A 12114-nucleotide genomic window follows, 5' to 3' on the forward strand; every position below is an offset into this window, starting at 1 on the left:
TGGGTGCAGCATGGGCCAGGAACCATTGCCAGTGAACTTCTTGAATACAGCTATTCTGTCCTGTGAGGTGAAGAGAATTTAGCCATGTGGGTCTGAACTGTGCTGCACTGTTCGACCTTTGGGCCAGAGAAAGTGCCTGACAGTGCTCAGATCATTGATGTACAGGTAGCCATGGTCTCTTGAACTGGGACACAGAAAGAGGGGTCCACAGTGAACTAAGTGATCCTGGCAACATGTTTTCCTGCATCCCCCCCAGATACTTTTTGAGCTTCTTGAAGCAGAAAGTTCACTATGCTTGGGAAAGGTAGTGCTAATCAGTACTTTAGTTTATAACTGATTATTGACTGAATATTGATTAATTGAAAATCTGGAAACTGACCAGCATTTAACAGCTCTGCTTTGAAGCAATGAGAAGGGCCGAGGTACAATAAGTGGATGTAAAGCAGCTGGGCTACTAGCAACTAAAAGCCAATTCTATCCAATTGACCGGTGGGAAATAAGTTAATAATGTAACAGTCTTGTCTTAATGGGTAGTATGGAATTCTTGGATATAGTAACTGAAGCTGCCAAATAATACAAATGGAAGGCACATGTTTTGCACTGCGGGAGATGTCCCGTGTACCACTCCGCTTTGCTGCAGTTCTTTCAGAGTAGCAGATCTCCAGGGAATGCAGCTTTGGAATGGGACATTCGCTGTATCACTAGAAAGGAGACTGAAACATTGGGGAATCGGGTGCCTAACTCATTCTCATTCATGTGACACAGAGGCACTGCCTGGCTGGAGGCATTCAAACTTCTTGAGAGGCAAGGTCCCATTAGGATTCCTGTCAAGAAGGAGCTAGGGAGATCATTAACCAGAAAGATGCAGAAAAGTGTTGTGAGAAGCAGATACCTGACAGAGATGGAGAAGTCACCGTGAGAGTTCTGACTGGCTCGGACAATGAAAGAACCAACTCCTTTGCTCATGAGGATGCTCTCAGCTTCGTGGCGGGATATCTTCTCATCAAACCAGCTGTCAAGTGGGAGAAGTCATGGAAACGTGAATAAAGGTGTGAATGAAGATAAGGAACAGAAAAGTTCAGGGTGAGGAGACTATGAATAAATAGGATGGTGCAAAGACAAAAGAAAGGAATCAGAGGATCCCACATCCCACAGACACGCTAAGATACAAGGTCTTGATGGGTGTGAACCATTTGCTTTGAGCAGTAAAAGCACTTAGATGCAAAGAGGCCAAAGTAAGCTTTGGCCTGCTAAGCAACACTCAGCTAAAAGTTTAATTACAGGCACAGTGCAGTAAGGTGTTACTCAAAGAGATTTTAAATTAGAAAGGTATATATATATTTATATATATATATATATATATATATATGCACATACATATGCACGTACATATGCACGCACAATTCTCAGACATACATCAAATTGCTCTTGGAAAACTGATTGAAAATTACTGGAGTGCGATGGATATATTGTGAGGAACAAACATAAATTTTTAACAGAAGCAAGGCATGAAAGTTTCAGTGCTAATAAATTGGCTTCTGCAAGACTTATAACACCACAAAATCTCAGAACCACAGAATTCATAACTACACTCATGTAAATGTAGCCAGTAGTATAAGGCACTGGACAAATAATGAGAAAAGTCACCATAAAATAGTAGAATAATGCTGTGTCCATAGGGATTTTTAAGTAGAGAGAAAAAACATAGTGTATACTTCTTACGTCTGCAGGTAATAAGATCTGAAATCTGCAGCTTCATTAGCTGTTTTGCATTAAAATCAAGGACTGATAGTTTTGCAAGCTCTATAGCTTCATCTTTTCAGTTCTGTTATTCTTCTCGTCACCACCGTCGTGGTTTACCTATGTATCATCAACAGTCAATGGGAAATCAGAATTTAATCAGCAGTGATATGAAGTCTCGCTGCTTACTGGCAATACACAGTTGGAAAAAATGGTCCACCAAAAAAAAAAGAAATGACTTTCCTCCCTATATCTGGCTCTAGCACTTGCCACGAGCTGTTTCCAAGTGCAGATGTCCTGCTCTTAGAGAAGTGTCAAAGTAGAAATGTTTCTTCACAGCTCCTTTCGCACGGAGAAAACATCATGAGGAAAATGTGTGTGAAAATAAGAAGCTGCCCACATTTCCCTGTGGGATGCCACAGCCCTGCGAAAGAGCGAACAAGCACAATGCACTGGAAGATCCTGGCCCCTTGAGGCCTCAATGCAACAGCCCATCTTTGCAGAGCAAACTAAGTTCTTTGGCTCAGCTGAGCAGACGGGCTCACGTCCAAAGAAACCAGCAATCCCACCTCCAAAGGGAGCAGTGGTGCTTACATGTAGGGCACAACGGCATTTGCCTGTTGAGGGCACCGGCACGTCAGAGCCAACAGAACTGGGTTTGAGATGTGCTCTGCCCACGTCCTCTAAAATGCTGCTGTGCTCATTTTGAAAGAGGACAATTTTAGGATCGTAGAATAGAATCAGAATCAGTGAGGTTGGAAAAGACCTCTAAGATCACCCAGTCCAACCATCAGCCCATCCCACTGACCATATCCCTCAGTGCCACATCTGCGCAGTTCTTTGAGGGGCTTCAGGGAGTATTTCTGCCAACTGCAAGGAGAAAGGCTATCAAACTGCAGTCTATTGGCATTTTTATGGCACAGGTCTGGGCAGCATGCTTAGCAAGCATTTCAACACCTCTCAGTGCTTTCTCAAAGTGCCATCTTCCCAGTAAGGAGACAGAGTGAGGCACGCCTGCCCTGTGACAGATCTGTGTTTGGGTGCGCAGACACAAAGCGTGGAGAGGGATGTGTGTTTGCGCCTGCACGCGTGTGGGAGCCGGGTGGCACGGCTGGTCTATCATCTCTGTCAATCCACGAGCTGTCACACTTGGTGCGGCGTTGCACTGACCTCTAGTGTACCGAGAGGAGCTCGCACACGTCGCAGGGGGAGGGAATGCGGATGACAGGGTGGGGAAACGAGAGAGAATGCGGTGAAAGAGTTGGGAGGAGGGAATTACGCTTTTATAGCTCATTTACAGAGAGTTCTTGCTCTTCCTTTTGTGCCCAGCCTCTGCCTCGGTCGCCAAGACTTCACATCGTGACTATTCTCGTTCTGTCCAAGGAGAGCTCCATGCAGCTCCTGCCGCATCCCAGTGGCATCCCTACGAGCAGCAGTAACAAAGGAGTCACTCGAGAGCGATAAAGAGAACTGTTCGGTTCTGAAAGAACAGAGGATGCTCCAGGGTAGGATGAAGGTGCGCTGGCAGAACTGTGCGTGGCTTCATGCCAGCCTCAAACTGTGATGGGCTGATGGCTGGACCAGATGATCTTAGTGGTCTTTTCCAACCTGAATGCTCCTATGATTGTGTGTTATAACCAGTGCTTCCTCTGTCATGCCTGCCTTGACTATCCTTTAGAAATGTGCAATGCTGGTGCATGCATTTCCCATGACACTTACGGGGGAACTTGGAAATCAATGAAGTTCTTAGGAACATAGCCCTCTTGGCTTCGGAGTTCAGCTTTGTACCACTCTTCCTGGGAGCTCAAAACCTGCAATGGAGAGACAGATTGAATAAACATGTCTCCTGAGAAAGGCAAAACTCACTAAGACACTGACTGAAAACCAGAATTTTGTGTAAAAATGAAAGAGAATTCCTCATATACTTCTTACCCACCTTAAAGCAGAATTACTGGCTGATGGCCACTTCAGTGCAAAGAAAACAATGAAGAAGGCCAAGTGGCATTAGACTGATTGCTTGTTAACTTTATCCCTTCCTCTGAATGCCTCTCCAAGTGGCAGGGGATGCAGTCTGCATATCTCTGATGTCTGTGAGATGAGGGAAACCAGCTTGGAGGGACTTAATGGGGGTTTAAGGAGTTCTCTGTGCTGCTTTTAATAGTGCTGGATCATCTCAGATTCACAGGGAAAAGAAAAATCAGTGAAAACTTCTCTGACATGTATGGAGGGTTATAAAGCTGCACCTGTGTGTGTGTGTTATGGCTGCACAGAAGTCATCCTATTCTCTCAACACACCATTCTGCACGAGAGTACTTAATAGAATCATTTGAATTGAAAGGAACTCTTAAAGACCATCCGGTCCAACTCCTCTGCAATGAACAGGGACACTTACAGCTAGAGCAGTTCAGAGCCTGGTTCAGCTTAACCTTGAATATTACCAGATGCATCCATCAACTCTCTGGACTATTTAGTGGGCTATTTAGTAGCCTAATTATTTAGTGGGCTATTTAGTGGGCTAAGTTTTCAGCGGCCGTGAGCTTTGCCAGGGTAGATAAAAGGAGGCAGAAAGCATTGTAAAGCAACTCCCACAATTCCAATATTTAGGGCAGCAGGAAGCCAGCCTACAGAGCACATGGAGAAGCTTCAAGACTGTTCACATTAATGCTGACCATAAAGGTCCATAGGGAGTGCACTGCTGACCACAGACTGCCCAAATTCACTGCTCCCTTGTGGATGGTCTCTGGTGCAGACCTCAGCTAGCAGGAAGACGACAGAGACACAGCAAGTTTGTGGCTTTCCTGCAAACACTGCGGTCTTTGGTGTTCTGTTTGACATTCCAATTCATGGGACAGAATTCCTTTTTATAAAGTAGAACATGTTTCTGCTCATTCTGGTTTTGGAGGGGTGCCTGAGAGGATGTATCCTGACAGTTTTAAAAGGAGAAAACAAGTGGAAAAGACTTTATTTGAAATCTATTGTTTAACAATAATAATACTTGTTCTATAAGCCAATCCCATGTTTCTGGGAGGCTAACATTCTAACTGCTTGGTGCTGGCAACAGGATGCTACTGTCTTTGGGGCTGATTCTCCATTGCCTTGCCTGCCACATATGTCTCTTCCACGCATTTGGATAAAGAAAGGTTGAGAATAGAAAGCCATGGAGATCCCTTCTTGTCCTGTTACTGCTTTCCCACCCCTGGGTTCAGGATTAAGGTTCTCTTTTTTTGCTGCTGTGGCCAACCAAAGGGAATGACAGCCACACACCACACCCTGCTCAAGTCCTGTTGGCAGCAATGTTTCTAGGACGACATACCTCCTGGTCCTTAGTGCACAACTGTCAGGTTTCTGTGTGTCATCCTCTCAGAGAAGGATGTGGGATGTGTGTGTGTGAGAGAGAGGGTAGATTTCCTCCTGTCACTGGTGGTTGAGGGCCTCGTGTTTCCTGTTTTCTAGTCTCTGCATCAATACTGTTCATTTTATCTTCTTCATAAATCAGAGCAGACAGCCAGCAGGTTGAGCAGGCAGCAGAAGGGGGCTCGGGATGGGGTATGAATGTATGTGTGTGTTTGCCAGATGGAGAGGCACTGCTCAGGTTATTTTACTGCTGCTAGGTCTTGGGCAGTGTGAGTTTGTTCACCTGAAGGACCTTAAAGCAATAGGCTGTCTGACTTCTGATAGTGAAGTCTTAGTGACTACTAATATTAATACTGATGTGTTTGAACCGTTTTCATCAGCAGCTTTCGATGTAATTTGAAAGGAAGCTCTAGTTTTCTAATGATTGTACAGGAAGGGAAACTAACAGAAGGAAAGGTGACCTGGCCAATGCCATCACTGTAGCCAGGGCTTTAATGAAACCACAGTCTCCTGAGGAAGCAGATATCAGGTAAAGATCAGGGGATGGTAGGGCTGTGAGGACTACTCTGAAATTGAAGGAAGAATTAGGAATGGGAGTGTTCATCAATCCTTCACATATCACTGGGGGAAAAAAAAAAAAAGTCTTTGATCTTAATGAATTCTGGATGCCATTAGCTTTGTTTAAGCTTTAAGGATTAAAAGGGCAATAAAATAAGAAATGGTGCTGATGGAAGAGGCAGAGCCAAGACATAATATCTGGTCATTAAATGGAACAGCTGGGTCTGTACAGGGAGGTGGTGAAGGTTTCTTGGTAGAACAAGATTTTATATCTCATTATTTTGCAATATCCCTTTGGCTAGTGGAGGAGTTAAGGCCTTAGAGAAATGTTTTGCCCAGTCATTTTCAACCGAAGCAGAACAACTATGTTGTGGGTTGAAAAGTGGGCAAATAATTTGGGTGGAGCAGAGTGTGGCTTCATCTTTGACACTTCAGTAGGGTTAACAAACTGTTTTACTGTAGCACATGCACATCAACATTCAAGAGACTCTCTTATACTCTGGATTTCTTATGATAACTTCTGCCATTTTGCTATTCTTCCACTGCTCAGTTCCTGCGGGAGTTTGTGTAACATTACTAGCTGAGGACCTCTTAAATTTTTCTATTATGTGTGTAACAGACTGTTTCATGGACATTTCCTCTTCCATTTGCAACTGCCTAAAGCCCCTGAGGCAACTAACAGTAATTACTTATGGTGAAAAGTTAGATGTAAGTTCTACAATGCATGTTAGCCATCATTTTAACAGTTTAAGAGTTGGAAACGAGGAATACAGCAAACTCTCTGGCTCGTATTCATCCTGCTTGCCTTCAGACACAGTCATCCTAAAAACAGTCACTCTAGACTACGTCCATATTCAATGAAAACAGACAGGATCTTCAAAAACTGTTCTAACAAAGAACTGGATCTCTTCCACTGCAAAGATGATTATACTTCCCCATTGATTACTAGAGGACTACAGGACAACTACATGCATAGTTTAGGGACCAAGTAGAGTCAAGTAGAGTGGACCCAGTGGAGGTTGCTGGTTGACCTATGGGAATCTAATATCCTGCATTCCTATCCCAGTTCATAGACATTAGCATTCATATGCTTTGCCAAGGCAGAAAGCCTTGGCAGAATATCAGCACTGATCTTTAGTCATTCATAGAGCCACACTTACCTTCAGGATATCCCCAGCTTGGAAACTCAGCTCATCCTCTCCAGAAGCAGTGAAATCAAACTTGGCGATGGCTTCCATACTGTATTGGTGGCAGAGCAGAGCTGAAAGAAGTGTATGCAGGTCAGTATCTAAACGCTCCTCAGACTGCTGAGTCTAGCTTGCAGAAAGCTTATAAGCAGTGCTGTGATTTGCACATAGATGAGCGTGCACCTACCATTAGTTGACGTTAGTTACTAGATACTGAAGGACATTAGCAGGCAGAAGAGATAGCATGGCCAAGAAGCTGTAAGTCTCTCAAGAAATTAAAAAAATCCAGTGTATCAGCTCATTCCAACAAATCTTTTTCACTGCAGCAATTTCATGGAAAAGTTTGCACACATCCCCAAAGAAGCTGGTAGCAGGAAAAAACCTTCTTCTGTGTAGACCAAGGACCTGAAGCAGTTCTGTTAATCAAATGATTCTATCATGCAATAGAATAATGTGGTTGCCCTCTGCAATCACTTACTCTTTATCTCAAGAGGGAGGCAAATTGTGGACAAAAAGAAGAGCTTGCAATAAATATTTTTTTTTCTTGGACAGGGGCCACAATTCTGAAGGTTGAAAGAGACTTTTCTCTGTGATGGCTTTGCATGGGTAACCACAGCATATAGCTAGGAAAAACTGTTTGCAGAAAGATTGTCATCCCTGTTTTGAAGCTGGCGGAGTGTGAAACTGTAGCACTGACAAATTTAAGGCACGCACTTACCCTTCCTCTGTGTTCATAACTCAGGAGCCTGAAATGTACCAGACAGCCTGCAAACCAAAGCCTGCTTTTCATCAGCAGAGCACATGTGGCACGGGAAGTCACAACATGAACTTCGCTTCTTCACCACTTCCTGCACATGCAACTCAGATGTACCCCAGCAGGACCACTTCTATGATCAAGGGAGTTACTCGTTTCCCATGGCTGGCTCGTGCTCCCTGCAGCCCAGCAGCGAGGCTGCCAGTGTCAAGACAAAGAGTGAGGCAGTGCCACATTAAGCAAAGGCACTGCTGTGAGATGTTCCAACAGCCCAGCTTGTGAAGACCATCACACAGCTCCAGTACAGAAGTAACTTCAGTGGTTACTAAACTAGGTTCATCTGGAAACTATGATCCTGAAGTCAAAGGCTTCACCTAGCTTCACTTCCCACAGAATCTCCCAGACTGTAAGACTAGAGAAGTGCCAACTTGCCTGATCCAAAATATTTTTAACCAGAAAACCCAAAAAAGAAACAGTACCAACAACTCAAGTTCGGGAACTATTTCTTGAGTGTCCTGTTACAACTGAGATGAGATCCCCCCAAAACAATGTGATGAGTGAGCTCCAAAATTCTGTCACTTTTAAATTAATGGGCTACTGTAACCCCTGCTGTAAGCTTGCCTTTGACACACAATCCAGGGATTTAACTGCCTGTGTACCAGTAATCCAGGCACAACTGTGTTACTGACTCAAACTACTTAATAAGATCTAGGAGAAAATACTTAGAAAGATTGGAAGGGCAAAAACTGCAGATAGAGCCATGGAGATGGCACCAACAGTAAATAGTTCAAGGATTCAAAAGGAAAAACATCATTCTGGAATGACAATTTCAGAGGAAAAACAACAATGGGAGATTTGGTCAGGACAGTCAGTCCAATTGGGGACCAGCCACAAGTCTTTGAGGTCACTGAATTATCAGTGCCACCGCTGCTGACTGAGCTGTTGGTAGGTGGCAATGGAACAACACCAAGGTTTGGTCCCAGGGAGCAACTGGGAGCAGCTCTTCACCTGAGCAATGTCTGCCTTGCCAGCAAAAAACCCGTCCTACATCTCATTTCTAACTACAAGGAAGATCTTCACTTGCTTTCTCTTGGATTCTGTTCACACTCTCGTTTCACGCTGCATATTGTAGTTGAATCGGTATTCATAGGACTGAGGTGAGCTATGCAGCACCAGGGCAGATTGATCAGCAGTCCACAGGCAGCTCTGCCTGTTGAGCATCCATCAACTTGTCCTACAGCAGTGGGACTTGTTATGTGCTGGGACTCACGGGTAGCATGACACATAGCCCTTGCGACTTGCCACACGCCTGCTATTCCAACCCAGAGCCCCAAGGTTTTGCCCAATACATCCATACCTACCTGTAACAGACCATGTTTTACCAATATACCTTATTCTCATTCTCGAGCAGCTTCTAGCCCTTTTCACTGAGTTTTCTCTCCATCCACTTACTGATGCTCTTTAATTCTTACTCATTTGCTCTGTGTGTGTCAGAGCTGCAAATATAGCTTAAGCTTGCTGTCTAATTGTCCGTCTTTTATTCCAAGTGCAGCTCTGTGAGTACAACTCAGACTTGATCTGAAGACTGCCCTCTGTTCTTGCACTGACATTCTTTGCACTCCTGTTTGTATCTTCCCACAACCATGCTTGCTGATAGAGAGTAAGGGTATCAAATAAGAGAGGAATTAACCATTTGGAGAACTAGATAAACAATAATACACTTTCACGGTAGAGAACCAGAGAAAAAAGACCAAGGAAAATTACTTTAGTAAGGGATGTATTTCTGTATTTTATCTTATTGTGGTGGGGGTCAGAGCTGATAGTGCAAATGAATCCTGGAACTCCTAATGCAGAACATTAATCCCATCTCAAAGAAAAAAAAAAAAAGAAAAAGAAAAAACAACAACAAAACACACAAAAAAAGAAATCAAAGAGAACAAATGGAAAAAACCCCAACCCCAAACCAGTTCAAAACAATAAACTGTATAAATACAAATCCTATCTTTGATTTTTGCTCCTCAATCACAGGACAGGCAGCAGGGCTTCTCTCCGCAGGGAGCAGGAAGGGGAAGAGCCTTTCATTTCACAGTCTCCCAGGTGCTAAAGATGCCACTGGAGACGTGACCCTCTCAAGAGGGGAAGTGTTTGTGAAACGGTTAAAATCTCCTCTCTCACCTCATTTTCAATTTCAGCAATCACAACCATGGGGAGAGACCAGGAGACAGATACCTCTTCAAACAATCTAACACATGGATTAAATGTGCTTTTCATTGCCAGCGGCTGGATTTAGAAGCGACTCAAATACCATGCACAGTGTTGGCTGTGTTGATAAATCAGCAATGCTATGGCCTTAAGCTCTTTCCCCACCAACTACTAAAGCAGCACTAGCCCGTAATCCTGTCTTTGAACGGCAGCCTACCACTTTTCATCACCTGAACTTCAAACCAGCTCTGTTTTTCTGATCCCATTCCTCCCTCCATCTGTAACTCGAGGATGTGCGGGTCAGTGCTGGGCCCTTGTGAAAACTGCCCTCCAAAGGGGATGTGAAAACATCCCTCTCTGCATGTGTGTGACTTTGAGCACCACCCCATGACACACCGAGATGGGATTTTTGGGGGCAATTGTCAGAACTCCATTTCTCAAGAGCCTTTTATCCCAAAGGACAGCACTGCAGTTTGCAGGCAGTCAGATTCTGCTTTTAACTGCCTGGTGCAACTCCTTTAAGCTTTCAAGTAACCAAAGACAATTTTAGACTGTGCATAATATTCTAAGGGAACAAAAAAAATCACCTTTGTGCAGGGTTTAGCATGAAGCCTCTGCGACGTTTAAAGGAGGATTTGTCAGTTCCAAGTATAGGCTGACGAGTACCTCCATTTTGTGCTGGTTCTCTGCATGGAGGTGAATTTTCTCTGTGGTTCCCCACTGCAATGAGGCAGATCCAAGGGGCACAGGGCTACTGCCGTTCTGTGGGACTGACACTGCAGAAGGTTCATCGAGAGAGAAGAGAAAAGCAGCCCAGCTTTGAGAGCATGAGGCAGGTCTTTCAGTTTGGCAGAATGCCATTCCCTGAGCAAGAACATCAGCCTCTCTCTGTTGATCAAAAGAGCTGAGACCTAAATCATGTCAGCAAGCAGCATAATCTGACAGCAGCATCCCAAAGAGTTTAACATTGTTCCACTACACCAAGTTGGATCAAAATTCAGTAATAACAATGCCAGGGAAGGTTACCTCCTATGAAGTTTATCACTCTGGGATGGCTCAGGTTCACCCCTACTCAATCTCACATATTAACATCACAGAAGAAAGCACAGCGGCCTACAAAGTGGCTGCTTAAAGCAGCCCTATGAACAGAATCCTGATCTCCCTGCCTGCAGCACGCATATCTCCAGCAGGCAGCTCCATCCAGCAAGGTGTCGTGCTGACAGACACAGCGCGAGCTGCTGCATCTTTGTTCCTCTCTGCAAGAACAACCTATCAGACTGATGAGCAACCAGGGACGGGATTCAACCCCTGAACATCTGTACAGAAACTCCTGATGACATTTCAGCAGAAACAATGGCGGAGGGACCCGTTATCTAGAAGAGCTGTGATAGATAAAGGCTTTGTTGTCACCAGCTAAGCCACATACAAGTGGCATGGGAATATTTCGTTCCAAAAACACAAACCTCTTGCTACTGAGTTAACGGCGCAGCTCCGCTGACTGTCAGTGATAAGAGGGTAAAATTTATAAGGGAGAACAAGCTACTAAAGCACTCAGCATTGTATGTTTCAGTCTTGGCTGCGCTGCCATCCAAAGGAATGCAGGGCTCCGGATTGAGCCCTTGTACAATGCTCTGACAAAATGAACCTCCAAAGAATAGGATCCAGAGAAGGAAAACACTTTTAGGGCTCTACGACCAACAGCAGTCAGTAACCCAAGTGAGGACAGCTCTTGATCACCCTGGGAAGACCGGGGCCTCTTGTGCTGCTCCAAGCACACAGAGCAGAGCAGGGCAGCACCATGAGACGCCATGAACAGGCAGCACCGAAGAGTACCACAACTCTGAACAATGTCGTGAGCGCATAACATCATGAATCTTTGCTGGTGCTGAGGAACTGGGCTGGGGAAAGCATTCTGCCCCACCTCCTCCTGCAGCTCTCAGCTGGTTGGATGTGACCGCAATGCAGGGATTTGTCCCACACAAGCACTGCTCTGGTGTGGAAGCCGCCCAACAAGATGACAGCGATCCCGTCCTTTTCCCCTGCCCTGCAGTCCTTTACCTCTCCCTCCAAGATCCCACCTCCCTCTGTAGAGCTTTTCCCACACAGCTTGGCCCCCCAGGTCTCTGAGCCACGCTTGCCCCATACCTTTTTTCAGTAGCTCTCCTCTCCTCTGGCACTTTTCTAGAAAGCAGGAGGTGTATTGCTGTCTAGGGGAAAGGAAGGAAAGGAGAGCTCAGCCCATACAGGCTCCTCCCTGCAGTGACAGTGCCACAGTGGTAATGGGTCCACGTGCTTGGACAAGGACGGTCAGGAATTGGC

General features: G+C 45.0%; 1 protein-coding gene across 4 annotated transcripts in view; it reads right to left on the reverse strand.

Moving 5' to 3' along the window:
- GRAP2 (GRB2 related adaptor protein 2) overlaps positions 1 to 12114 on the reverse strand; it is a 39879-nt gene that overhangs the window by 6710 nt on the left and 21055 nt on the right. For 2 of the 4 annotated variants that reach the window (XM_042889979.1, XM_042889981.1), the window contains exons 2-4: positions 6813 to 6913; positions 3460 to 3551; positions 893 to 1012 (exon numbers count right to left, since the gene is read on the reverse strand). In XM_042889979.1, coding sequence (XP_042745913.1) covers positions 893 to 1012; positions 3460 to 3551; positions 6813 to 6890 — 290 coding nt within the window. In that variant the 5' untranslated portion in view covers positions 6891 to 6913. Of the gene's footprint in view, positions 1 to 892; positions 1013 to 3459; positions 3552 to 6812; positions 6914 to 7557; positions 7578 to 11940; positions 11973 to 12114 lie in introns of those variants that run through there. The other 2 variants (XM_042889980.1, XM_042889982.1) reach the window with 2 other exon arrangements.

The sequence above is a fragment of the Lagopus leucura genome, unplaced genomic scaffold, assembly GCF_019238085.1.
Source record: "Lagopus leucura isolate 7727_CA_CO unplaced genomic scaffold, USGS_WTPT01 Super-Scaffold_100159, whole genome shotgun sequence".
Classification (NCBI taxonomy): Eukaryota; Metazoa; Chordata; class Aves; order Galliformes; family Phasianidae; genus Lagopus; species Lagopus leucura.